Source organism: Ahaetulla prasina, chromosome 1 (assembly GCF_028640845.1).
Source record: "Ahaetulla prasina isolate Xishuangbanna chromosome 1, ASM2864084v1, whole genome shotgun sequence".
Taxonomy (NCBI): Eukaryota; Metazoa; Chordata; class Lepidosauria; order Squamata; family Colubridae; genus Ahaetulla; species Ahaetulla prasina.
In genome coordinates this window covers 87,249,546-87,277,158 of record NC_080539.1, presented here as the reverse complement: position 1 = coordinate 87,277,158, position 27,613 = coordinate 87,249,546, and the positions used below count along the sequence as shown (strand labels likewise).

Below are 27,613 nucleotides of genomic sequence, written 5' to 3'. Positions count from 1 at the left end.
AGTGTTGATGGAATTATTTGTTTAGCAGAGTGATGGCCTTCGGGAAAAAACTGTTCTTGTGTCTAGTTGTTCTGGTGTGCAGTGCTCTATAGCGTCGTTTTGAGGGTAGGAGTTGAAACAGTTTATGTCCAGGATGCGAGGGATCTGCAAATATTTTCACGGCCCTCTTCTTGATTCGTGCAGTATACAGGTCCTCAATGGAAGATATGGCTCCACGTGCCACTGGCTCGCCATCATGGCCGTAAACTAACTGTGCATTTTTAAGGTATGAAAATAGATTAGAGGCTAAAAAAAAATACCATTATTTTAAATTTTCCTTGCAGGGAAAACGATCAGTTCCTTGACCATTCTGACTGAGGTTTTCAACCCACTTTCCACTAAGCAGTTGAAGCTCAGCCAAGAAGTGAAGGAGAGGCGAGTTTAATTTGGGAATTGGTACAAGAGAGAAGGGTTAAATGTTTCCTTAGAAGCCCCACTTTGTGGAGGTTTGAAGTTAATTAGATTCGTTTAGGTTAAAAGAGAAATAATAACCTATTATGTTGTATAGTCTGCTCTTTTACTTCAACAAGACTTCCATCCGCCCCCCCCGCCCCCCCCTTAAGAATAAAATCTTTTGTGTGTTTCCTGGCATTGATTACAAGCTTTCTCACTACTATACTCTTCTTGTATAAAAAATACCGTAAGAAATAGATAGATCTACTTTTATGTAAAAGGAAGAGCCTCACTTTGCTCACAGTACTGCTATAATCAGTGTTGAGGGTGCCCGATAGTGTGCTCACAAATAGGAATTGGGCATGCTATGAAGAAAAGTACCAAATTCTGGCACCATGTTTTATTCCCAGCTTCGTACCTGCCCCTCTGTTCCAAATAATCACTTATATATTTTTGCAGAAAATAAAAGTGTGTTGTTTCTGTATATAGGTGTATGTGCTTTATTTCCAAGTAGATCACCTGCCCAAGGAAAAGGAAAACTGGAATATTATTGTAACATCCTTGTGAAGGGTGAGAGTGAGGAGACAACTAGAAAGTGTGGTAGAGTTTTCTAAGACAGGGCTCTCCAAACTTGGCAACTTTAAGACTTGTGTTGTGGACTTTAAGTCCCAGAATTCCCTACCCAGCATGGGGAACCCCAGTTCTAGCATATTAGTGCTTTTGTAGCTTATTAATTACCAATTGCACCCATTTTATGAATGGATAAACCTCATCCACAGTAAAATGGGTGAGAAATGCTTTAAAATCTATCCATCAGTTAGAAAAAAAAACAGGGGTATTAATCTTAAACTTATCACATCAGTTTGGGTACATTTGTCCATGCATTTTATCTGTGGATTAAAGAAAAAATTGCTGCAGCACTGAATTCAAGCACAATCCTTAAATGCAGCATCTAGCATTTGGTAGTATTTTTCTTCTGAAAAGAATACAATCACACCAGGAATTCATGTGGCTTTAGCAGTGTAGGGACCAAGTGTTATGACCCACGTAGCACCCAATTCATTTCAAACATATCCACTGAGAAAAAGCTTGGTCACCAAAGTAACTATGAGCAGCCTCTGAACAAAATTAGGAAAACCTTTTGCTTTAAATAAAGTGAGACAGCTTTTTTACATCTTTGTAGATCATAACATTTATTGAGCCTGCAATAAATCTGAGCTGGTAATGTGCTGTGGCACAGTTTGGGGTGGTTTACCCAGTCCAGAAGATGCAAACATCTCAATATCAAAAGATGGTATTCTATATTGTAGAACATTATTTAATCTTCTGAATTTAGAAATGGCCAAGAATCATATCCAAACCTTCCTCTGAGCCATGCACAACTCTCTGACCCCAGAAAACTGAAACGAATGACAAGTGTTACTGAATAAGCCATGTTGATAATGATTATTATTGTTCATTTTCTCAATCCGTATCTTGCCTTGCTGCTCATTAATATGGATGACCATGGGGAAAGAGAAGATGAGAAGGTGAGCTCTTTTGACGATGAGTGATCTTCCAAGAAACACGTTGCAGTGCCATCTCTGGCAAGAAAGCAATCTTACACACGTAGACAAACACACCTGCCAACCTTGGGAAATCTCCCCCATGCATTATAGGCTATGCATTCTTCCCTCAATTCATCAGGACTTGGATGAATGGGACACATAATCTAAACACTTAGTAGCTATTAGAATGGAATGACGTAGGGTAGGTATGAAGCCACGGAAACACACTTACAGAACAGAAAAAGGAACACAGTGTTATTTAGACAGGCATTAAACAAATGCAAAAAACAAAAACAAAACCCAACAACAACGACCACCTTGACTTGAAATCTAGGATCCAGGAATCCTTTACAGTACCAATCTTCCTTGGCTTTGCGAACAGGGACACAAGCAGCTGACCGAACAATCTTCCTCTCCTTTTAAACCATGGTCATCACTTTCAGGGAATTAGGTTGGAATCTCCTAATTTTCTTCTTGAGAGCCTTTGATGCCTTGATGCGGCAGAGTTTGGGCACCGGTGGTAGAGGCTTGGCCAAAACTTGACCGGCTGCTGCTGCTTGCTTGCCCGTAGATGTGGGCCAGATCATTTCATGCTCATGGATCTCATCAGCATAATCAAGAGTCAGGCTGCTGCCACTGCTGCTACTACCCTCCTCTGAATCACTATCACTGGATTCACTGTCACCAAAGCGGTTGGTTGTATAGTCACTAATTTCTCCTTCACTGGTCTCTGCAATGGTGGAGTGGAAAAGTGATGCACATTCAGCAGAATACTCTGAATGGTCAGACTCACTTTTGGCATAGGCCCCTGGATGAAGAGGGAGGCTTTTTTTGGACTCGGCTCTCATGGTTACAGTACGCAAAATCCCCGCTCTCCTTCCCTGTTTTGGTGGTCCCAAGGCAAGGGTGCTAGAAAGGCTGGAAACTTGGGTTTTTGCCGAGATCTCCACTGTGGATTGCCATTTGCGCTGCTTTTTTTTAAGCATTGGGTCAGAATAAGCTGCTTCAAGAGAATACATACCATTAGCAGATGCTCTGCAGAGTTCAGACCTGGATAGTGTTTGAGGGATCCCGAATGGCACAGGATACAGACTGGACTCAGAGCAAGATCTCCCGGTGCTTTCCCCTGCAAAGGTCGGCCTCCGAATTAGATGCCTTCCTCTGAGCTGTCTCTGAGACAAACTCCACTCAAGTGGCAACTTGGCAGCAAGCTGGTGAACCCCATGTGGCTTCTCCACATAAAGCACCTGCCTGCCCGGCCTCAGCAACTTCTCACTATTCCTCCTCTTCATCTTCACAGGCTTCACCTTAGAATTGGCAAACCTGACTCGAACTTGATGGGACTCGGTAGGGACAAACTTGGCGTGAACCAACTCCTCCTGGGGCACAGACTCGGGTTCTTCAGGGTTTACGGCTCTCGGAGATTTCTTGTGAGATTTTTTGGCTGAAGCACCCCACGTGTTTGGGAGGCTCAAGTTGGAATCATCAACTCCAAACGGTGAGCAGGAAGAGCTGCGTTCCAGGCTGCTTTCCCCAGCCTCAGTGACAGGAGAGTCCCACACAGATGGCTTAGCGGGATAACAGCCATTCACAGCCGGGGAAGACTCTGTGTCAGCCAGGGAAGCTGCCTGCTCTATATTCGCACAATGCACCGTCTCCGGCTGTTTGGCACATTCCCCTTCAGGCCCGTCCCTTGGTGGCTTCCCATCGCCTTTATTGCAAGACAGTGGGGCCCCCTGTTTTTCCAGCTGGCTGCTGCTGCTGCTGTTAATTTTCACTCCACCAGGACTGGGGATAATAATGAGTCTCTGGAGCATTGTGAGTGGCTGATTCTTTGCTGGACCTTTCTCACTGAACTCGGCAGGATAGCTGGCAGGATAGTTTCCTTTGCTGCGTGTCAGCTGCAGCAGTTTGTTGATATAACCCCCTGGCCTGAGTTCCATAAGTGGCCGAGTCTTAATCAAGCTGGGCCCCATGAAATGAGGTGCACCTTTAAATAAAGGGCGGCCCTCTGTTTCTGCCAGGGAGAAAAGGGGACTCTGTAAAGCAACCGCATGAAGAGGGCTAGGATAAGGATACACATCGTTCCCACTTTTAGAGACCAAATTGCTTTGGTATTTGGGGTCCATGCAATAAAATTGGACTTCCCCTCCTGAACCAAGCTGGGTAGAGGCCTTGAGGTCAGTGACTTTTGGAAATCCGGCATCCACGACGCTGAGTCTTTCAAGGTCACCTGAGGAGAAGGCAGAATTCCACAAAAAAAAGTTAACAGAAAATAACATCTTTGGTGTTTCCATCTCTTTAAATGAGCATCAATACAAGGCAATGACATGATGCTGCTTTTGATATCAATGAACTTTGTGCATGACACAAAGGCAAAGTGTTCCATTGCATTCCATTGAAAAGATTCCTCGTTATGGCTCTGTTTTCCGGAAGACAGCCAGGCATAGATCCTCCTCATTTGTGACAAAGCCCATGTGTTCAGAATGATTTGTGGAATTCATTTGACAAACCATCCTGTCCCGGCTTCATTGCAGCATGGACCAATATATGCTTTAGCAATGCAATTAATAAATTTGAATCTTTAAAATAAAATCAACACCCATTCCCCAAACATTCATTATTCCACAGGAATATAGTAATGATGGGATAACCTGTGTTCAAGATCTTCTAGTGGTTGGAAATTTTGAGTAGTTTGGAGAACTGACAAATACCACTTGTGGCTGGCCCCAGAGTGGGGTGGGAATGGAGATTTTGCAATATCCTTTCCCTGGAGTGGGGTGGGAATGGAGATTTTGCAGTATCCTTCCCCACCACGCCCACTAAGCCATGCCCACAGAACCGGTAGTAAAAAAAATTGGATTTCATCACTGGTGTAGACCTGTTGCCACTTCAATATATGGGGGCTTAGATTTTATTATTCTTTTTTTTTAAATTTTAACTTATTTAACTTAGATGCCTCCTAGCTCTAATCAATTCTGGGTGACTCACAGCATAAGAGAAAAATAAGAAGTTCAGAATCAAAATAAAATAGTAAAGAAAGGGATGAATCAGGTCAGCAATAACGGACATATCATAAAGTCAGCAAAGAACTAGCTCAGATCTTGGGAGAAAAGTCAAGGGTTTTAAGGTTCTCTTGAACCTTAAATTTCACCAGTATGGAAACCGTCTAGCTCTTACTCCAGAAGGCAGCTGCCATGTGGAGAAGACATGCAGCTGGAGTCTCAATAGATGGCAGAGCTTAAATGAAGAAACCCGGAGTGTGGTGATTCTATCAGATCAATCCAGCAGGCTGCTATTAGGCACTCGTTCAAGTAACCAGGCCCAATGCCAAGAAGGACTTTATGGATCATAGCCAGCATTTTGAACTGCTCATGTCGCATGGGCATACCGAGCCACTGCCATCACTGCCTGTACTCCTGGATTTTTGACTAATTGCATGTTCTGAGTGATCTTCACAAGCAGCTCCACGTAGAGCACACTTCAATAAACATGCTGTGAGGTTTTGTACTAGGTTATGTACAAAAATTCCCAATCTAGGAAAGGGTTCAGTTGGCTTATCGGATAAAGCTGTGTACTTTCCTGGCCATACCTGTCCCTTGCTGATGGAGCAGAAGCTGTGTATTTATATTTAGCAAGACCACCAATTGTACACTATTCTTGAATGGGGAAGTGCCATTCCATTCAAGGTTAAAGATGGAATCTCCCCAGATCTAGATGGTCCTGTGTCAGCCTCAATAGATCAGACCAGGAAATCAATTCCACCAAATAGCTAACATTACTTTTATTGAGACTGGTTATAATAAAGTAAACCTGAAGATATGTGTTGTACCCTCTCCCCTGCTTATACTGTCTAAATCTCTTCTGAATATTATCATTTTTTGTGGACTTTACTTATGTTTCACCCCTTGTTATTTTGATAAGGGAGCTTGCATATCTCAATCAAAGTCATCTTCTTTATTCTGTACAACCTAACATTCACAGGAACTCGATCTTGGTAGGATTGAATCCTAGATGGTTCCTCCTCCATTCATTCATATAGTCTCACTTGGCCGGTTTTATAATGAATCCCAAACCAGAAAATAGCCTCACATAGTGGTTTCATGTAGAAAAAGGAATGGGTAGGGAGAGTCAAACTCTGTAGCTCCCCACAAAGGAGGGGCTTAGGGAATAACATCTCCAACCAATATCCAGCAACCAGCTCAAAAGGAAGCCCCTAAAAGTGTCCCCCCCATTTCTCACCCCCAGAAGGTTTAGGACTTTTTGCCTCCTACCCTTGGCCATGCCTGCTTCTCCACCAGGCTTCCACCTTGGGGGATTCTCCTCTAGCTTTTCTCCTTGGCTAACATGCCCCTGCCCATCGCCACGGCCCCTCCGTCCCACACGCTTCAGCTCAGCCCATTCGATGCCACACTCCTTCCCTCTCTCTTTCTAAGGCTAGGATACCCACCCAAAACAAAAACTCCTTTGGATGCAGCTGGCTTCTGGCTGCCAGCATTGGCAACTAGCCGATTGGCTGGTGGCTAATTGTCCCAGGAGGCAAAAAGCCCGGACTAATAGTGTTCGTCAAATGGGCCGTGCTGAAGCATGTGGGACGGAGAGGCCGTGTTGTGACTCCAGCCCCTGAACCTGGCCCCATGCCTGAAAGTGACTCCGAGAGTGAGGGGGAAGGGCCGGAAAGGCTTACCTCGGGAGCACTGATGCCTTTGGCCCAGCTCCAGGAGCCAGAACCAGGCCAATCGGAGGATGTAATGAGGCCATCATCCCCTGATTCTTCCCTTCCTCAGGCTACACCTTCAGACCCAGCTGATAATAATAATAATAATAATCAAGCTTGGATTAACCCGCACTTCAGAAGATTAGAGAGGCGGCATCATCAAAGGGAAGGGTGGGGCAGGAGCCCTACCCACAGGATATATAAGGAGCTTTGGGACTGCTCGCACTCCACGGGGAGCAAAAGATTAGCTGAACCATTTCAAAGAGAGCTGAAGTCTTACTCTGCGAGTCATTTGTTTGAACTTTGGCAAGCAGCTGCGATTTCTCTGCCAGGACTGATAAGAGCCGTGAATCCACTGGCTGAAGGCCAGCTCGTTACTACGAAGTGGGGAAGGAGACAGAACACTGTAGCCAATTGGCCGTGGCAAATGGATGGGAGGGTGTCAGCCAAGGAAAAAAGCTAGAGGAGAATCCCCCGAGACAGAAGCTTGGTGGAGAAGCAAGCACGGCCAAGGCAAAAAGTCCCATTCCATCTCTGATCACACCACAGAACCAGCCATCAGTCACAGTCCAAGTCAGAGCAGATCTGAGTGACTTTCATTTGTCAGATAGTTACATCTCATTAGAATTAATCAGGCCAACTGCTTTCTTGACTTTTCTTAGGCTCAAGACTGTGAAGCTCAAGTTTCATTCTGACACTAATCAAGGGGCAAAGGAGGTAATCAAGACAAATCTTCTGTGTAACTTGTCTAAGTTTAAATGCTTTAGTTGATACATGCCCAGATACCTCCATTTCATGATAATATTGGCCAATTTTGGGAAAAGTTTCTTGATATGGGCAGCAGCTATATTATTTCTTTCACAGAGCAAAGTGGGTAAAAACTATACTGTAACTAATTAATTCCAGCTTTCTCTAACCGAGTAAGTTGAAAAGCTGAAGTTAATAGAAACAGAAATTTCTTTTTCTTGCTATGCATCCTTTTTTTTATTATTTCTTGCACTTTACTCAGTTCTAGTGAAACTGTGCCTTTAAGTCCATTTAGTTACTTAGTGCAAACACTCTGAACTGAACAGCCCCTCCAACTTTATGTATTTCCTGCACAATCGTGGAGGTTTAAATGACCTCCAAAGTAGTTCAGAAGAAATGTAACTTTGCTCATCTCCAATAGGTACACATATCTCACCAACATGTACCTCTTATCGGCAAGGAATCAGCTATTCTGCTTACATCTAAGAGAGAATGTTTTTAAAATTCCTCCAGTGTGATTAAAGTTATGGGCTGTGCGGTTCTTAAAGTACCTGCAGTTTCCAAGACACTGAGACAAAAGAGTCTCGGTGAAAAAGCAGAAATTAGTACTACTTGGAGATATAGGTAAAGGTAACGGTTCCCCTCACACATATGTGCTAGTCGTTCCCGACTCTAGGGGGCGGTTCTCATCTCCGTTTTAAAACTGAAGAGCCAGCGCTGTCCGAAAGCATCTCCATGGTCATGTGGTGGGCATGACTAAATGCCAAAGGTGCACAGAAGGCTGTTACCTTCCCACCAAAGCTGGTCCCTATTTTTCTACTTGCATTTTTTATGTGCTTTCAAACTGCTAGGTTGGCAGAAGCTGGGACAAGTAATGGGAGCTCACCCCATTACACGGCAGCACTAGTGTTTCGAACTGCTGAACTGCTGACCTTTTGATCGACAAGCTCAGCATCTTAGCCACTGAGCCACTGCATCCCTCATTTGACACATATAGAGGGCAGCAAATTGGAATGAACTACTCTGGAAGGTCAGCCAATGTTGTTCTGTGGCAGAAGAGAAGAAGCAGCAATAAACCTAGTGACACCTTAAAGACTAGTATATTTATAATAGCAAGAGATTTTAGAGTCAACTCCAGTGTTTTAGCCACTGAGCCACACGTCCCTATTTTGGAGATATAAGGACACAGTAAATGAGAATACACACACACACAAAATTGGAAATGCAATGGCAAATCATGTCTATAAAATCAAGCTCAACTTAAAGCATTCTGCTTTGATGAAACTGGCTTAAGATTGAGAACTGCATTTCACGATGTGAACATCATAGAAACATGTCAACAGTTTGCACTATGCAGTGTGGCTGCAAGCTTTGTTTATCTTTGTTGCTATTGAGTGGGGATATTGAAGTTCCAAGCTCCTGGCCCAAACTGGAGACCAGACAGTAATTCAGGCAGTACACCGTGCTGTTTCAAGAGAGGCTAAACTGATTAAAAATCTGTCTGGTATAAACTATTAAAAGTATAGAGACTTTAAGTGAGTTAAACCTGTCCATATTGGTATGTACTGTGTGAAAGATAACTTCCCACACTGTCCAATCCAGGACAGCTTCAGCAACATCCTGTTACTTCTTCAGAATAAAGACAAATAGCATGTGCCTTAGCATCTTCATCAATAATAGCAAGGATAAAAAGAAAGCTATTTCTCTTTCTAATCAAGATCTAAAGAACCTGAGATACTTACCAGTAGAAACAGGCCTTGGTCTGGACTTGCTTGGAGTGCCTGAAACATCTAGGCAAGCTTTGCTTTGGCATCCATCACTGTTATGAGGTCCCTCCTGTTGGAACTGGGTGCGCACTGTGGTTTCATCTGCAGATTTGGGTCGGTAATCAAAGATGCTAAGATGGGTTTTGGAGAGCTGAGAACTTGGTAACAAACTGGCATGGGAGGAGGAAATGGATTCACTGAAGACAGATGTGCAGGAATTAGACAGAGAGCAGGAGCCACCATCACTCAGATCATAAAAACCTGATGAATCAAAAAAAAAAATATTTCCTGGTTTACAGAGAACAAATAAACTGCATAGCAGAAGGTTCAGTTGGAGCACTTCCTTCTCTTCCATTTCATAGATGTGAGTACTGTGAGAGAGAGAAAAAACCAGGTGCTTTCAGACAAAATTTCTGCTGTCCCTCATTCACAAAATTTTGCAATGGTGAGTTAAGGACTTTCTGGTCTCATAGTTCTAAGCCTCCCAAGTTTTCTCACTGCTTCTGGCTTTTCCCATTAAAAATCTGTCAGTGAGGGAAAGTTTGAAGAGTTATGTCTTTGACTGGCAATGTCAAAACTGTCATACACAGGTGAGCAAGTTTTGAAGGACGCTCCAGGAGATTGAAAAGCATTTTGAGCCTGTGCTCCAAAATGGGCAAAAATAGAACCCATAGAAATGGTGTGAAAATGAAATTCAGCGAAAGCACAGAAACAAGCTTTGTTTTATTTTGGTTGCATTAATTGTATTCATTTAATGAACTGAAAAAGACAGCTCCTCATAGATGGAAGGATTTGCCTTTTCTATTTCCTCCCTATGCTCATTTTAAACAGAGCATAGGGAGATAATTGTTATCTGAATGATCATCATCTTAAAATTAATGCCATCTATTTCACAATTGTACTAAGACCAATTCACATAGTAGACATTTAAAACCACAAAAAGCAAGAGAAGAACAGGAAAAAAAAATAAGATTAATTGGATGACAGATCTACTGGGTCAACCAATTATAAAAGACTTTGCTATGATACAACCGCTGGCTTTTTGTCAGGCAAAAGAAATTAAAAAAACAAACCCTGATGGAAGACTAAGGCAAAAGGCACAAGCCAAAGTAGAAAGGAACGGATCTAATAGGAAGGGGAAGACTGGAGATGGGTTGGATTGGATGAAATTGAAAAGCTGGTTGTTGTTGGTGGGGAAGATGGCAAATCCAAGCACCAAGAAGTAACAATGGCATGAAGGTTGGTAGCTTCAAAGAGAATGAAGACAAGACTGAATGATGGAGATGAGATAGATCAATTTGACTGATGCACCAATGGCAATTGGGAGATCTCAATATCACTGAAATTGAGCAACAACATTCAGGTTTCTGTAGGGCTCTAAGTGATCTTCCAGGAGGCTATAGGTTGTGCATCTGTATTTTAATAACATACTATTAAACATTAATAGTCACTATCCATAATTATCCATATCTATGGATTTAGACATAACATCCATGTCTATGGATTTTGACGTAACAAATTTAGAGCCTCCAAAACTTCACTCTCCTTTTTATCTCTTTCCCAGTTCACATAGAACAGATGTTTGGCAAGAATCTCAGTGAGTCAGTTCACACATCACCCACAGTTTCCCTTCCTGTGTGGGTAAAGACAATGAAATCCATGGTTTGCTTCATTTACTTTAGTATGAGGGAAAAAAATCTTAACTATGGCTTTGTCCATCTAGGCGAAAAAGAAAGCATAAAACCATTTCTTTTTCAGTTTGCTTGTTTTCCTACTGAACTTATGGTCAGTCTACTTCATACTAAGTTAGGCTTATAGGATCATGAAGGGTTTATTACCCAGTCTCCTCCTGAGAAAGAACCAGAGGTCTCCTTAAGCTTTGTTGTTTAATATAAAGAAGGAAATCTGCCATTACTTCTAGTTGTGATCAGGATGGTGATAACAAGTTCCTCCAAAGCAAACAGACTATCTATAATGTGCAAGTAATTCTCAAATATCAGAAGAGTAGCCACAACTAAAAAACACACACACACCACATAATAAACTGAGAAGAATATTTATGGAAATGTTATTTCCTCTTATAACATTCAGCTGTATGTATAGCTGGAAAAATTATGGAAAATGATGTTCAACAATTCTAGAGGGCACCAGGTTAAGCAAGACTGGTGCTCAATGCAAAATATGCACAACAGCAATCCTGAGCATAGGATCCCACTTTTTGAAAAATGGTAGACTTCAAAGAGTCAAAACGCTAAAAACAGAAACTTAGGAAATAAGTCACCTTTGTATATATATAGTAATAAATTACTATTTCGTCTTTCTTTCAGTGTTTTTACTATTGATTATCAATCCATAAATGATAAATAATTATTATATAATAATTTATATATATTATATTTATTATAAACTGCACCAAACTCGATTGCAGAAAATATGACTTCAGCAACAGAGTGATCAATACCTGGAATGCATTACCAGACTCTGTTGTCTCATCCCAAAACCCCCAAAACTTTAACCTAAGACTGTTTATTGTTGACCTCACCCCATTTCTAAGAGGTCTGTAATGGGCGTGCATAAGAGCACCAGCATGCCTACCATCCCTATCCTAATGTTCCCTTTATTTGCATTCATTTTATGTATTCAATTCATGCTTATACTTATATGTATTACCTAATATGTACTCCACAAATAAATAAATAAAAAATCTTTTATCACTTCCAAATTGCAGCAAGGAGAAGGTAAGGGACAGAATGGTGCTAACAGAAGTGGAAGAGTTTGGATGAGTGAAGAGGTAAGTGTGAAGATCTCCTTTTGCCCTTCATTTGGCTAAACATGGTGCCACACCAAATAGCCAATTTTGTCACTTAATTTCAAGAGCACAGTCAGCAGGGGCTTAGGGACTTGTATAGGAAGTTAGGGGGACATATGGTAAGTCTGTTCCTCACCCATAAATTTCCTCTTTATGGATTGCCTTTTGTGTTATCGTTGTTTTACTGTATTTTCCACTGTAAAAAAAATAAATAAAAATGTTCATAGCAGAAGAAAAGGAAAAAACATCCAATTACCTGAACTGGGCCTACTATCACTATCAAGATATTCAATGGAAGTTTTGCCGACATCCAACTTCAGTTCACTGATCTGCTGGTCCAATTGATCCAGATGAGTTTTCAGTCCCACATCTTGTCTCCTCAGCCGTGACTGTTCATAGGGGAAAGGGAAGATGTTCAGTTTCTGTTGGCTCTGTAGGAGGAACTCAACATTCCTATCTTCTAGGACTAGTCTGATCTTTGAAGAAATAGCACAAAGGCAGAACAAAATAGGAAGACTAGTAGCTCCTAGTCACAATATGTTGACTGGATTCTATGAGAGTTTAAACTGATGACTTTGATGGTACAACTGAGCATGGAAGGGCCACGCAAATAATTCATATTAATACATTTTGAAGTTCTATCTGTAGAACCTTCTGTGGGTCTTTAATTAATAAACCATTTCAGAAACTCAAGGACTTGGGGGAACCATCTTGGTGACAACCAAAATATCTGAAGCTGTACACTGTACAGTGCTCAAAGTTAATCTGTAAAATGGGTGATACATAAATTAGACAGACAAATAAATAAATAAATATAAATAAATAGGCAGTTTAAAGTGGAGAGAGGCACTTCCAAAATCTTCTGTGATATAGGGCACAAGGATACCAAAATATTCCTTTTTCTCCTCCCTAAGCAATCTACTAATTCCAATTTATGGATTATGTGAATTCTTCCTCATTCATGCCGTTCAATGTCCTTTCAGCTGCTAAGAAAGGCTTCCACTGATTTCAGAAAATCTGAAGAAAGCCCATAAAGTTACTAATTTTATATCCTTACAGTCAGTAATACTTGCTTAATATATTTCTAGATGAACAGCTTCCAATATTGCCTTCTTTGGAAGGTAAAACTGTTTTAAGGCATTTTTTTTTTAAAAAAAGATTTCCCTTCTCCAAAACAAAAACGTTCTATTCAAATTGAAGAAAATCCTGGATTTACATCAACAAAATTTTAATAAACATTCCATCCCAAAAAGTCTGTTGCTGATTGGACTAGGAAAAGAACAAACTTTAGATCAGGAGTCCCCAATCCCCAGACCATGGTCCACTATGGGTTGTAAGCTGTTCAAAACCAGGACACCCGAAATGGTGGGTGAACGCATACACTTCCCCCTTTTGCAAGCAGCAGGCAAGCGCATGCACGTGTGCTCCATTTGTGAGCGCAAGCATGCACTTCCCCACCACTCGCACCGAACCATCCCCTCTTCCCCATGTCTCCTGGCATCCGCAAAGCCAGAAAGATTGGGGAACTCTGCTTTAGACTTGTCTATGAGTCTGTGTTTTCACATAGCTCATAAGCCTAAATACATATATTTTAGTCTCTCAGTTCCACTATTGTAGAATTACCATATTTTTCGGAGTATAAGACGCACCTTTTTCCCCCCTAAAAGAGGGTGAAAATTTAGGTGCGCCTTATACAGCGAATGTAGCCCTGCTCACCCACTGCCCCCCCCCACCCTTTGGCCTCTGCCATCCAGCAATTTACCTCCTTGCAGCAAGCAGCAAGAAGAAACAGCCCATTTCAGCTTAAGCACAGCCTAATTAGAACAAGTCGATTGTCCGTTGGATGGGCCTTCCAACTCTCAGCTGCTTTGGAGGGGGGAGGGCTCTGCTACTTGCTGCAGGGAGGTAAATTGCTGTAAGCAGATTTTTTTTTTCTTGTGCTAATGAAGTTATGCTGAAAACGAAAATGAAAGTAAAGCAGGCTATTTGCTGTTTGCTGCAATGAGGCAAAATTGCTGGGAGACAGATTTCTTTTTCTTGTTTTCCTCACCAAAAAAGGTAGGTGCATCTTATAGTCCAGAGCATCTTATACTCCCAAAAATAGGGTAATGATTGCTGGAAAGGATTGGCAGTAAACTCAGAAATTTCAATCATCTGAAATTTCACTCATGTGCAAAGCAGCAGTAACATCTGGAACAGCAGTGGCTTGTTAGGAAGCACTTAATTTAACTCCCCCTTTCCTCTCTAATTTACTACTCCACCCCCCTACCAACCTTACAAATTTAGCCAACGAATGTATCTTAGAAGCTTAGGGAGGAGGGGGACACCAAAAGCTTCAGAACTTTACAGAGATTTTTAACAGATGAAATCCAGCTTGCTTTCATGTAGGCAACCAATGTGGAAGGGGCATGCAGGCAATTGGGAAACTTCACCCACCCACCCCCAACACCCCAATCCCTGCAGTCACTTTCTTTTCTGCCTTGACTGGAGATGGCTTCTATTTAGGTCCACGTGAATGTCAGTACGATATTTGTTGTGGCTTACCCTGACACTTATATGAGTAATAACCTCCATATCGTCAGGCAGTCTGATAAAAGCTGAGTTCTTAATTGCAGTGGCTTACATAACAGAGTACATGTGTGCTTAATGGGCTTCCACAGTGTGTTTTGCTAAGCTGAGCAGCAGGATCATCCTTCCATGGCCAGGTGCATTTGTTCAGCAAAAGCATTAGCTCTATGGCGGGGGTCTCCAACCTTGGCAACTTTAAGACTTGTGGACTTCAACTCCCAGAATCCCTCAGCCAGCTTCACAAGTCTTAAAGTTGCCAAGGTTGGAGACCCCTGCTCTATGGATTCTCTGTTCAATAAGCAGCTTCCAAGATGATTTATACCAGCGGTTCTCAACCTGTGGGTTGCGACCCCGTTGGGGGTCGAATGACGATTTGCCAGGGGTCGCCTAAGACCATCGGAAATATGGGAAGTATACTTGCGAATCGAAGAATCGCTAATTCGGCTTCAGGCGCGATGAATTAAAAAAGAGAGAAATCTTTGCTCTGATGTCTCCCTCTCAAGCCAGCTGCAATTACTCCCAATCACTAGCCTAATCTGGCTTCTGGCGCTATAAATTGAATAGGGGAGGAGTCTCCACTTTAATGCCTCCGTCCTCAAGGCAATCGCAAGCAGTTCAGATCACTAGCCAATACGGCTTCAGGCACGATCAATTCAAAAAAAGTTTGCCGCTTTTTTCCCCCTTGTGTGGCAGCTGAGGCGCGCTGAGATCGCTGCCTAAAAAAAATAATTTTACGGTTGGGGTCGCCACATTGTGGGGAATTGTATTAAAGGGTTTGCAGCACTTAAAGGTTGAGAACCACTGATTTATACCACTATTAGCAACCTCACACTATTGTACAAGAGATGCAGTTTCCTGCAGGTTTCGTTAGGAGACCTAATCTAACTACGGCACCGATCAAAATACAATCCATTCAAATACATAATCGTTCTTGCTAGCATTCCAAACTAACACGATACACACGTTTTTTTTTTTATGTCTAAGCACTTGCTCTTCTGATGTGCAAAGGAATGAAGGAGCTTTAGGCTTTACTGATTTCAGGAAGTAAGTAACTGAATTTTGTTTTCATGGTTGGAATTAATTGCTTCATGATTAATGTTTTGCCAGCCAATCCCTCCCTTTGTGGTTTCTGATTAATGGCCACAAAGCATTCACAGGACTCTCAGGTATTCAAGGAAAATTTATTGTACCAGGATCTGTTTGCAATTTTACAGCACTTTAGCCAGTATGAAACTATTTACACTGGCCTTATAAACTCTTTCCTCTTTTCCAACTTCTCCTACCATGAGGCCTGGTGTGCTTCATCAGTGTTTGATTGGCTTTCACACTTCTCATCCATTCCTGATTTGTATTTGTTATTTCTTGTGCTCAAACTGGTCATTTGAGACCATTTTTTTGATGATCCAAAAAACTGTTTGCTCCAGTCAAGTAGGGCTTTGCCGGATACATCAGGCCCAATAAATTTGGGAGTGAGGCTCCTTACAAGGAATTGGAATTCCCATCACAACTTCCATAAATCACCTATACTGGACTAATTCCTTCCAAAACAGTTACCAACATGGCCTTTCGTTGTAGTGAGTGGAACTATGTGAGTTGTAGTTCAACATGTTTGTTAAGCACTCTGTATTGAAGGCTTGTATAAAGGCTCTGTTTTCCTCCAAAGTTTGACTTAATTAGAGCACCTTATCAGGGCGGGTTCTATTTTTTTTTACTACTGGTTCTGTGGGCATGACTTATTTGGTGGGTGTGGATTGGTGGTCATGTGACTGGGTGGGCATGGCTTGGTGGTCATGTGACTGGATGGGTGTGGCCAACTTTTTTTTTTACCCTTTAAAAGCATTTTTTAACAACCTCTTAGGCAGAAAAGGTTGTAAAAAATGCTTTTAAAAGTCTCCGATCAGGAAACTCAGCTGGGATCGCCAGAGCAGCCTTTTAAAAGCTTTAAAAGCTTTAAAAAAAAGCTGTAGAAAAAAATGCTTTTAAAGGGTTCTGACGATCCCAGCTGATCGTCGCTGAAGGGAGGCGCTGAAGGGGGTCACGTGAAGGGAGCCCTCCAGGTAACCACACTGGCTGCGATTGGCCCCTTGCCTTCCGTTGCCGCCACCACCTCTGCCTCTTCCTTCTCTCTGCCAACAGAAGTCGGAGAAGAAAAGGCAGTTTCTTCCCTGAGCGCTTCTCCGCATTTCCAGTGAGGATGGCTGACTTGGGATGGCAGAGGTGACGGAGGCAGCAGAAGGCAAGGAGCCGATCACAGCCGGCGTGGTTACCCAGCGGGCTCCCTTCACGTGGTTCCCTTCAACACCGCCAAACACACAAACATGGAGGTCTCCTTCGAGAGCTTTCAGAGGTCAATGCTTTTTTTTCCTTTTCCCACTCCTGCAGCCACTTTGAGGGCTTTGCAGCACAGAGGACACCGCCTCCCAAGGTTTGGGAAGGGAAGCGGGGCGCATTAAAAGTAAAAGGGAGGCAGGGTGGGTGTAGGTGGCAAGTTGGCCACTGGGATGGCAGCATGGAAGGCAGGCAAGCATGGCAGGGCGAGGAAGGGAGAAGCCTGCTAACTCCTTCCCCACAGCCCTGCCATGCATGCCTGCCTTCCACGTGGCCTTCCGCTTGCCTGACTTCGCAAGCTGGCTACCGGGACGGTGGGAAGGCAGCATGGAAGGCAGACAAGCATGGCAAAACTATGGGCTGCGGGGAAGGGAGTAGGGGAGGCAGGCTGGGATGGTGGGGGGGGGGGCAGGGGCAGCTAGGTAGGCCGCAACTCGCAGGATTACGTGGCAGGCAGATCAGGGTCTCTCAGTTGGGGCGCTGTGCTTCAGGCAGGCAAGCTGCAAGCGAGGACCCACACAGTGTAAGTGAAAAGTGACTGGGTGGAGGGGGGGTGGGGCGAGCGAGCGTCAGGTGGCTGGGGCGAGTGGAACCGGCTCGGGGGTGTGGCCAGTCAGCAATTACTAACGATTCTCTGAACTAGCAGAAATTACCGCTATCAGTCCTCCCGAACAGGTGCAAACCAGTAGCAACCCACCACTGCACCTTATGCTATTAAGAGCTTAGGTTCCTCCAAATTGCTAGTTCATCTGGGGTTTTTTGGGGGGGTGGGGGAGATAGTAATTTATTTTTTAATATTGCCCAGCTGTTGCCCTCCAAAATATTCTACCACAAAACACATGGTGGAGAGGTGTGCAAACAAAATTGCAAGGAATACTTGAATAACATTAGAAAATACATTTTCCGGTATGTCGATCAAGATATTTTTTATTATTAATAAATCATTTCAAATTATTAGGCACTAAGCAAAAGATAAAAGAAACAGGCCTTTGTATAAAAGCTTAGAATAGGACAAAGAGAAGCAGTAAAAACAGAAATGGTGGGGATAAAGTTCAAAGCAGAAATATTACCTGTAGCATTAGCAACTGATTTTAAAATATCAGCTGAAAAAAAAATTATGCAGTAGACCATGAAAAGTATGATTTTTCAAAACGTCCCTTTGCTAAACAAAAAAAACCAAACAAACCCACCCACCCACACAAAACATCTTAGACACTAAGAAATATTTCTGATACAGGTAATCCACTAAAAACTGAAGACATTTGACATTAGCTCCATTTTACCTTTTCTAGAGCACATGGCCAGCTCATTTAGGGTTAGATGGAATTTCAGCAAGAATAACTGGTCCTTTCAGTGCTGTGAAGTTTTGAAGTGCCTGCCAAAATCTATAGAGGCATAAGAAACTCAATTCTGAAAGGTTGGCCATTGTGCTCTTGCTATTGCCCAGAGGGCAAACAGATTTGACTTCTCTTCCTGCTTTTCCTGAATATTATCTGCTGTCTAGTAATCAGATTATTTCAGCTAAATTCCTATTTTTATCACTGTTGTCTCCCAAACAATGTTACTGGCAAGTACTAGGTAAGTTTTACAAGTGAGAGAATGTTAGATGGCTAAGTTAGATGGCCATCCCTTAATTACAATGTAAAAAATGTAGTGAAGGTTAGGGATGACTCATTTAGCTGGATATATTTTCTAATATTGTGTTCTTTAAACATAAAGAGCGACTCCATCAAAATAAAGACAGAGTTATTATGGTGAAACTAAATGCTTATTTGTAAGCATTTGTATGGGATTTGGTAAACCAGTTTAGGAGCGCAGCCTTAATTTTATTGTTTTTATTCTATGGAAAAACTGAGTGGAGACTAGACACACTTGAACTAGAAGGCTACTTGTTTAGAAGACACAAGTATCAAAAGTAGGAATTTAGCTGAAATAATCTGATTACTATTCAGGAAGGGAAGTCAAATCTGTTGTAATAGTTGGTCCTTCGAACTGGGTGTGACACGCTTCTAAATTGTGCAGGATTATATTACCTGTGCTTTAGGAAAAGATGTCTGTTGAACTTTGAGACTCTCAGATGCCTTAAGCTATTGATAACTTTGATCAGGATGTCTTTAGATTGTTTGATAAAGTCTGTAAGTCAGTAGTTTCCTTTTTGTGTTTTTAGAATAATGCTCAATATACTAATTTCTTTATTATCCACCCATCTCATCTAAGTGATTCTGGGAGATTTATGAGTTAAAAAGGAAACCCAAGTATTAAAAACAAAGTTAAAAAGGGTTTACAGAGGTTTAATGTTTTAAAAAGACTTGTGGGGGGGGGTGGTAATGCGACCGGGTGGCCGTGGCCAACTTTAATTTTTTTTCTTTTAAAAACATTTTTTCTACAATCTCTTCGGTCGAAGAGCTTGTAAAAATGCTTTTAAAAGCCTCTGATGATCAGCCAACTCAGCTGGGATTGCCAGAAGAGCCTTTTAAAAGCTTTTTTTTTAAAAAAACCTCTTTGGCTGAAGAGGTTGTAGAAAAAATGCTTTTAAAGGGTTCTGATGATCCCAGCTTAGCTGCGTGATCATCAGAGGCTTTTTTTTACTTTTAAAAGCATTTTTTCGGATGAAGAAAAAGGGCTTTTAAAAGTAAAAAAAAACCAAAAACCTCTGATAATCTCACAGTTCAGCTGAGGGCGGGTGGGGAAGGGTTTTTTGCTACCGGTTCTCCAAACCACCCGCTGCCATCACTACAGGATCAGGCGATCTGGTCCGAACCGGAAGCATTTCACCCTTGCATAAAGGGCTTTAATCATGATAAACACCACTTTGAATTGGATCCAGAAGCAAGCAAAACATTGGACTACTGATACATATAAAACCTTTCCAATAATGGGTACACAGTAAAGCCTTTTCCTTCAACCTCTTTCTCAGCTAACCTTCTGCTCAATCTTCATCAGCTAACCATCCATTTTCAAATCTTATGCACATGGGATGAATGAGCTATTATAAACTAAGGTACAGATATCAAATAGGAACAAACTGTTTTATCTAGAGGTCATTGGGAGTTTGTATTAGCCCATCAGCATTGAGCATGCTTTAACTCTTATTTTCTTTGGCATTAAATAAAATATAGTGGGGGTTATCAGTTAATATTATCAATGGCAGGTAATCAAAAGATTGGCAGTACACCTGTGCCGCCATTTTGACTCTAATCAAAATATGCTGGCTTCAAAGCTTCTCAGGTGGGATTTAAGCATCTCGTGAAGGTTAAAGTCAATTTTCACTCCCCAATGCCTTCTGATAAGCTACTCCCATGTAGTGAATACTCTTTGCATGTGTCGCACCTGATGGATAATTAATGGCCATGTCTAAAACCAATAAGGAGGGAGGGATCTTGGAGATCTGAATTAGCTCAATGCTTACTGAAGTGTGTAATTACCAAGACTGGAGAGACTGAAGTCTATAACATTTTGATTGAATTCTCCTTTGGGAACACATTCCATATTTTAAAAAGAGAAGAAACAACAGAAGCAGTTGTTGCACACTTTCAATCTATTCCAGCTAAATAGGTAGAAACAGAAGAAATAGGGAAACAGGGATTTTGACAACTTTTTCTTCCAAATTGCAAAGTAGAGCCAATTAAAAGGTTACAAAGAAACACTTTCAGAGGTGGTTTTTTTTTTTTTTTTTTTTTTTTTTTTTTATTGAAAGAGTTTTAAAAAAAACAAAAACATTTTCCCCCTTTTTTCCCCCTCCCTCCCAAAAAAAAAAAAAAACAAAACATCCCCCTCCCTCCCCCACCCCCGGCTTCCCGGGTCAATCACAAGGTAAAGTCCAATCCAAATAACCACATCCAAAGCTTTTCGTCTCCCAACCCCCTCCTATCCTCATATCTAAACAGATTTTCATTCAACCTCCATGTTCTACCACCTTTTTTCCCTTGTAATAATTCCATCCATACTGGGCTATGGTCAGTTAAACACCTCGAAAATATCTTCGTTTTCTTCACCCTAGAAAGCAAGTCATTAGAAATTAAAATAAAATCAATGCGTGAAAAAGATTGATGCCTATCAGAAAAAAAAGTAAAATCTCTCTCATCTGGATTCCGTAACCTCCATATATCTCTAAACTCAAAGTCTTCCATCATTACAAAAAAAGATTTAGGTAATTTTGCATGTATAGGTATCTTCTTGGAGGAAGTTCTCTTATCCTTCTTGTATCAATTACTCCATTCCAGTCTCCTAATAAAATAAACGAACTATAATCCCAGAGGGTCAACCTCTCATGTAACATTTTGTAAAACTTTTTCTTGTTGCTGATTAGGTGCATAAATACCTATCAACAAAGTCTTTTTTGCATCTATCACCAGTTCAATAGCAATAAATCTTCCTTGAATATCTGCCTCAATTAGCTTAGCTGGTATATCCTTCCTGATATATACAACAATTCCATGCTTCTTTTCCAAAGCTGATGCAACAAAATGGTTACCCAATTTTGAATTAACTAAATATTTTTGGTCTGATAATTTTATATGTGTCTCTTGCAAACAAATCACATCATTTTTAAATTGTTTCAAGTAGTGAAATATTTTCCTTCTTTTCTGAGCTGAATTCAAGCCATTAACATTCCATGACAAGATTCTATTTGCCATTACTGGCCTCCTGAAGCTTTGAAGCAGACAACGGAAGCTCCTCCTCCGGTATCTTCCGTCTAGCTCCTCCCACAGCTTCCATAATGGGATCCTGACTTTTACTTTGAGACTGTTGCTCTTCTTTACGCTTAAGGGCTCCTCTTGTCACCCTTTGCTCTTGTGGTTCCTCTAATACTGGCAGCAATAAAGGCTCTTGGGTCACCACGCCTTCTTGAGTCTCTTGAAGTTTTTCTATCACTTCTATTTCGACTTTCAAAACTGTAGAAAGAAAATCCTTTGCCTTTAAAACAGTGTCAATTCTATATCTCCTTCCTTGATAGAATAGTGTCAGTCCAACTGGCACCTCCCATCTGAATTGAATCTGATGTTTTTTAAGTTCTTGTGTAAAAAAAGCAAATTCCTTCCTGTCTCTTAACATCTTTGAAGGAATCTCTTTCAACACCTTCAACTCCTGTTCTCCAATTTTTAAAGTTGTCTGATATGAAACTTGCAGAATTTGATTTCTCATAGTCCTTTTCACAAAATAAACCACAATGTCCCGAGGAAGCTTTCTCTGTCTTGCAATCCAAGAATTAACTCTATATATTTTATCAATTTGGTAAGCTACCTCTTGGGGGTCCGCTTCAATAAATTCAGCCAATGCTTCTGATATAATTTTTCTTAAGTCTTCTCCACGCTCTTCTCGCATACCACGAATTCTAAGAGCTCCTTCCATAAGTTTATATTGTAATATCACAACCTGATCTTCATTTTGATCCACTTTTTTCTGAACACCTTTCATTTCATCTTCTAAATGCTTATTTGACTGAGAGATCTGTTGCATTTCCACTTCCAATCCTTCAATTTTTTTACTCAGTCCTTGAACTGCCATAAGAATATCTTCTCTTATTTTTGCATTAAAATTCTCCATCATCTCTTTTTGCCTATCTTCAGAAAGTTTTAATTGTTCTTTCAATATTTCCTCAAGACTTGGTTCAGATCCCCTTCTTCCAGAAGGCTTTAAAGGTTTAGCTGCCATTCTGTCTTCAAAAGAATCAGGAATTCAAACTTAATAACTCTCCTTCCCTCCTTTCAGTATAAAAAAAACTCCGTTTGTAACAATCCACAAGTAACGCTGCTTCATCGTACTAAAAACGTCACCCTCCTGCTGGGTGCTCAAACAGAGCACTCCGTGTTAGAAGATTGTAAAAGTCAGTGAAACAGAAAATAAATCACTGTTCACTGAGCTTAGCATAATCTCTGGGTGAAAGAGATTATCAGAATTGTGGAAGAGTGGCAGGTCTGACAGGGGGTTTGCTCTTAAGAGCGAATTTTCCTGGATTTATGACCCCACCGAATTCCACTCCTTCCAACTTCAGCACGCCCCTGTTTTTATCAGGGAAAAGGAGAGGAATGTTGCTTCTGCTCTAGAGAACTTATTAAATTGATTGATATTCCAAGCAGACGGGAATTTCACAAGCGTTCGAACTTTGATGTAGAATCAGCACGGCAAGTACCGACTCCCTTTTTGAAATTTGAAACCTTTCTTTGTCTTTGATTAATTGACTTTTAAAATGGCGTCTAAAAGTGAAAGTGGTTTTTTTTTTTGTTTACATTTATATCCCGCCCTTCTCCGAAGACTCAGGGCGGCTTACAGTGTATAAGGCAATAGTCTCATTCTATTTGTATATTTTTACAAAGTCAACTTATTGCCCCCCCAACAATCTGGGTCCTCATTTTACCTACCTTATAAAGGATGGAAGGCTGAGTCAACCTTGGGCCGGGCTTGAACCTGCAGTAATTGCAGGCTGCTGTGTTCTAATAACAGGCTCTAACAGCCTGAGCTATTCCGGCCCTTGAGAGAAGGAGGAAAGATAATTTTTCTAAGTAGACGAACATGGGATCCCATTCCATCCTGTAGCTTATGTTTGGAAAGAGAGGGTAGGTGAGAACCCAAAACAGTTCAATAGATTAAGATAGCTGGATTATATGAATATAGGGCAACACCCCCTATTTGTGCATCTGTCTGAAGAACTAGTTAACTCTACCAATAACAAAAAACACATAGGCCCATTGCCTCCACTGTGCTAGCCTCAATAGATAGGAAACACCACAAAGAATATATGTGAGTGAGATATATTTTATATTGTTTTGGTCATCAATTTATTAAGTAATCTTTCAGTATCACTTTTTATCATATGGTGATGATCATAATATTGAACAAAATTACTTGAGAGAAATAATCTTTGTGAAGTAATGTGAAACTCTACACTAAAATAGTGCATAAATACCATTTATAAAACAAAGCTTGAAAATCTAACAATATTCCCATAGCTACACTCTACTATGAAATTTAAATATATAAATAAAATTTCAGATAAGTAAATCTGAGGAAAAAAAGAACTAAGAAACCTTACATGGTCTTGTTTACCTGTTTGAAAGATCCAACAGCTGGGTGGGTTTGTTCCCATATTCTTGATCTGACTCACTACTTTATTTGAAGCAAGATAGGAAAGTTGACACAAAGTGAATTTGATTGCTGGCTGCTCTCTCAATAGTTCTAAATGTAACCCAAAACCTGCATGACAACACCTAGGGATAGACACTAATCCGTTTAAGATTGTGCCTTTTCTCTACTCCATCCCACCCTCTTCCCCTCTGCATGCTGTAACATCTCAGAGATCCAGGGATTTTGACAACTTACCCACAAATGTTTAAATTCTTAGCTGATATTAATAAAGGCATTTCCTGATTTTGATGATACAGCAGATATTTTAATTTGTTTTCTTGATGGTGAAGAAAATGGCTTTGCTTCAGAATAACCCTGTGTTCTCTTATGCTAAGAGTGACTTGATAAGTCTCTCCAATAGAAGTCATGGTCCAAGGCTATTTTACACTTCTTTAGGATAAGAAATTATCTTCTTTCATGGGATGAGTCTGTCTGTTTAGAAATATCCAATGTGACTGACAATATCTGCCTGCCTTTTATGCCCAAACTGGCTGAATATACTGGAGTTTATAATTTTGATATATCTAAAGGCAGTACACTGGAAAAAGCTGCATTAGAAGTTATAGTCAAATTATATTTAGATTACTCTGAATCCTTTTTTTTATTTTAAAAATGTGCAGATTGTCCCTACACTGGAATACTGTGTAGTACCTTCAAGGAATCAGAGATTGTGATCAGTCTCCAGACAGTCTGCTAAAATGTGAGAGGTAATTTTATTTTATTTTATTTTTTTAAAAGAGCAAAGGGTGACATTTGCATTTTAGCAGCTTGATGGCTGATTTCAGTATGATGTGAACTGCTTCCTAATTTTTCCAATTATCATAACTCTCCATACTTCTTCAAATACCAAGATAAATAGATCTATTTTAAAAAATGTGAACATCTGTTTGAAAACTCACTAAAAATGCATCCCCATATATAGTTATAATTATGCTAAGTAGAGAAAAAGTTGTCTGCATGGAAAGACATCGATTGCTGTTCCTGTGCATAAAATACTTTTATTTTATCAATAAAATGTATTTGTCTAGAAAGGAAGTCAAATAATATGTACATGTATTGAAAGAATGCAAGCATGATCTGGAATCATCCCAGTGGATTTTGTGCACCAGAATATAATTTAATTAGAATATGGAATGGGAAATGAGCTTCATATTTTTTCTTTGTTTTACTCAGAGATCATACTTGGAATAACTAGAAACTAAGCAAACAAAACCTCAAACTGTAAACTGAATGGCTTTATAGTTCAATTAAATGTATGGCTGTGGAAGAAGAAATAAAAAGATTGGTAATTGCCAAAACATCCCCCCAAAAGAGGTAATTTCTGCTTAGTCTCCCTAAACTCCTCAGAAATAAACCCAGTTTAACCTTATAAACCATAATTTTCAACAAGGCTTCACAGGGTAACTTTGTATATACAATAAGTCCCAATCAGTTGCATTTACTTTGAGTCAGCATTCATAGGATGCTGTTTGTGCTTAGATTTCAGTCCTGTTGAGGTAATAGCATCAAATGAACAAAGCTCTCCTTTCCCTCACCTCACATGTATAAAAGGATAGCCATGTCCTCTTCTTGAAAGTTGCATCACAAAATTCACATTCCATTTTAGTAGTATCTGATTGCTCAGTTGCTTGGACTCTGAGTTGCTCCTCATTAAATACAGTAGGACTTACTTGCAAATGCCCATGGAATTGCAGTTTGAAACTTTTTTTTAAGATACTGAATAATGGGTGGAGTAGATCAAAGGGGCAATTTACCATCCAAGTCTACTTACCCATGGGTACTTTCTCACTGACATCAAGAGTCTGCAAGATCCAAGTCAAAACATGTAGCTAATGGAACCCTACCACTATACTCCAATTCAGAGTTATTTCAATATTTTCTTTTTGTGCAGAATTCACATTTGTGGTTAAAAATGCAACAGACAGGAAGCACGTTGTTATGGATGACAATCTCACATTGTGGCTAAATTGCTATACATTTACTTGGGAAAAATACAATATTTAAAGTCCTCTTAGATTTGGAAGGAAGATAACAAGGACCGCCCCAGGGTTATTATATGACTGCACTTTTAAGAGATTGGATTCTAATTTAAATAATGCTCCCTTATCATAAATTATTACACTGGAGAATTTGAATATTCTTAACTTCAAATGCAGACATATATATATACTCCTTTTCTGAACATGTGAGAACATACCCTGTTGTTCTTTTATAACATACCCGAGAGCCTTCCCTTTTTTAATGGTTACCATTAAAATAGGGTGGGTGTGTATATGTGTGTGTGTATTTCATTATAGATAAATTCTATTTATATAAGTAAAGATCTAACAGATAAGAAGATCAGGACAAAGATTGTGCAACTGGGCAGAGAAAGACTGCAGGTGGGGAGGAAACTTACTATTAATATACTATTACTAATACTATTACTATTAAAATTACTTCGTGCAAAGGTAGGCTGTTAACAATACCTCCCCCGAAATCCTTCTGTTCAAACAAGAATGAAAGGTTTTCCTCCTTGTTCAGCCCAGAAATAATAGATTTTCTTGCAGGGGGATTCCTTTTTTTTTTTTTTTGCGGGTTGGGGTGAGGATCTACACATGGACACCTCGCATGGCAAGACGGAATAGGGAGAGAGCTCCATACAACCAGGAGTAGCGAACAATGACCGACCGGGACCCCGCCGGTTTTCCGCCAGGCGGTCTCCCTCGAAAGCTTGCCGGCTACAGAAGCCTCTGCCTTGTCTTCCCCGAGAGCCAGCCGGGGCGCGCCTACCTGGCCAAAGAACAGCCCGAGCCGCGCGTGTCGTGGGCGCGTTGCGGGTCTCCCACCTACCCACCCACCCCACTCGGAAACCAAGGGCATTCCGCGAACCCAGGAGCCTCCGCAGCGGCTCCCTTACCAGTTGCTCCTTCAGGGCGGTGAGGGTGGCTTCCAAGCGCTGCTCCTTGTTCTGTGCCTGGCTCTCCTCGGCTGGGCGCTGCATGGCCAAAGCCTCGCTCACCAGCGCCCGCTGTTTTTCCCGCAGCACCTGGAGTTCCTGGAGGCCGGCCAGGGCGGCTTGCAGTCTCTCGCTGACCCTGCAGCGGTCCCAGCCACCCGGCCGGTGCTGCTGCTGGTGGTGCTGCCTCCCCGCGAGCATCTTTCCACGCCGCTCTCAAGCCACGGCCATGCCAGGAACCTGCTGCTTTTTGGAAAGAAGGGTCCAGGAGCGCGCAAAAAGGCGGCGGGAGCAGCAGCCACTCGCTTCGCCCTCCGCTAAGACGGAATGAAGCGGAGGAGCGGCCACTGCGGCTGGGGAGCGGGCGGAGGCGAGGCGAGGCTGCGGTTCAACGCCCTCTCCGACGCGGGGCAGCCCAGGGCCACCGCCGAGCCGAGGAGACAGAAAGCCGGCGAGGGCGAACCAACCACGGGGCCGCCTCATTCATTCCTTCCCCCACTCCATCTCACCATCCCCACCCCCACCCCGGAGTCCCCGCCCTCTGATTGGGAAGGTTCAGCGAGAGGTCTGGCGATCCTGCAGAGAACCACTTTCTCAGGAGGGGCACGTGTGTAGGGGGGTAATTTTTGTCTGCCC

General features: G+C 41.5%; 1 protein-coding gene across 2 annotated transcripts; it reads right to left on the bottom strand.

The window, feature by feature from the left end:
- Positions 1 to 630: 630 nt before the first annotated feature.
- DACT2 (dishevelled binding antagonist of beta catenin 2) lies at positions 631 to 27,460 on the bottom strand. 2 transcript variants are annotated; one of them, XM_058167651.1, is made up of 4 exons: positions 26,939 to 27,460; positions 12,275 to 12,407; positions 9,186 to 9,470; positions 631 to 4,212 (listed from the first exon to the last, which is right to left on the bottom strand). In XM_058167651.1, exons 1-4 carry the CDS (start codon positions 27,176 to 27,178, stop codon positions 2,399 to 2,401), a joined length of 2,472 nt encoding a protein of 823 aa, XP_058023634.1. In that variant the 5' UTR covers positions 27,179 to 27,460; the 3' UTR covers positions 631 to 2,398. The 2 variants fall into 2 exon arrangements, with proteins under 2 accessions (XP_058023634.1, XP_058023640.1); XM_058167657.1 differs by lacking the exon at positions 26,939 to 27,460 and having other exon boundaries at positions 9,186 to 9,580; positions 12,275 to 12,391.
- Between the last annotated feature and the right edge of the window lie 153 nt (positions 27,461 to 27,613).

Excerpts from the sequence above, each read along its gene's own strand:
- DACT2 (XM_058167651.1), bottom strand. The coding sequence starts at position 27,178 with ATGCTCGCGGGGAGGCAGCACCACCAGCAGCAGCACCGGCCGGGTGGC. Across the intron at positions 9,471-12,274 it reads TGATAGTAGGCCCAGTTCAG|GTTTTTATGATCTGAGTGAT; the intron begins GTAATTGGATGT and ends TTGATTCATCAG. Across the intron at positions 4,213-9,185 it reads ACCAAGGCCTGTTTCTACTG|GTGACCTTGAAAGACTCAGC; the intron begins GTAAGTATCTCA and ends CCTTCTCCTCAG.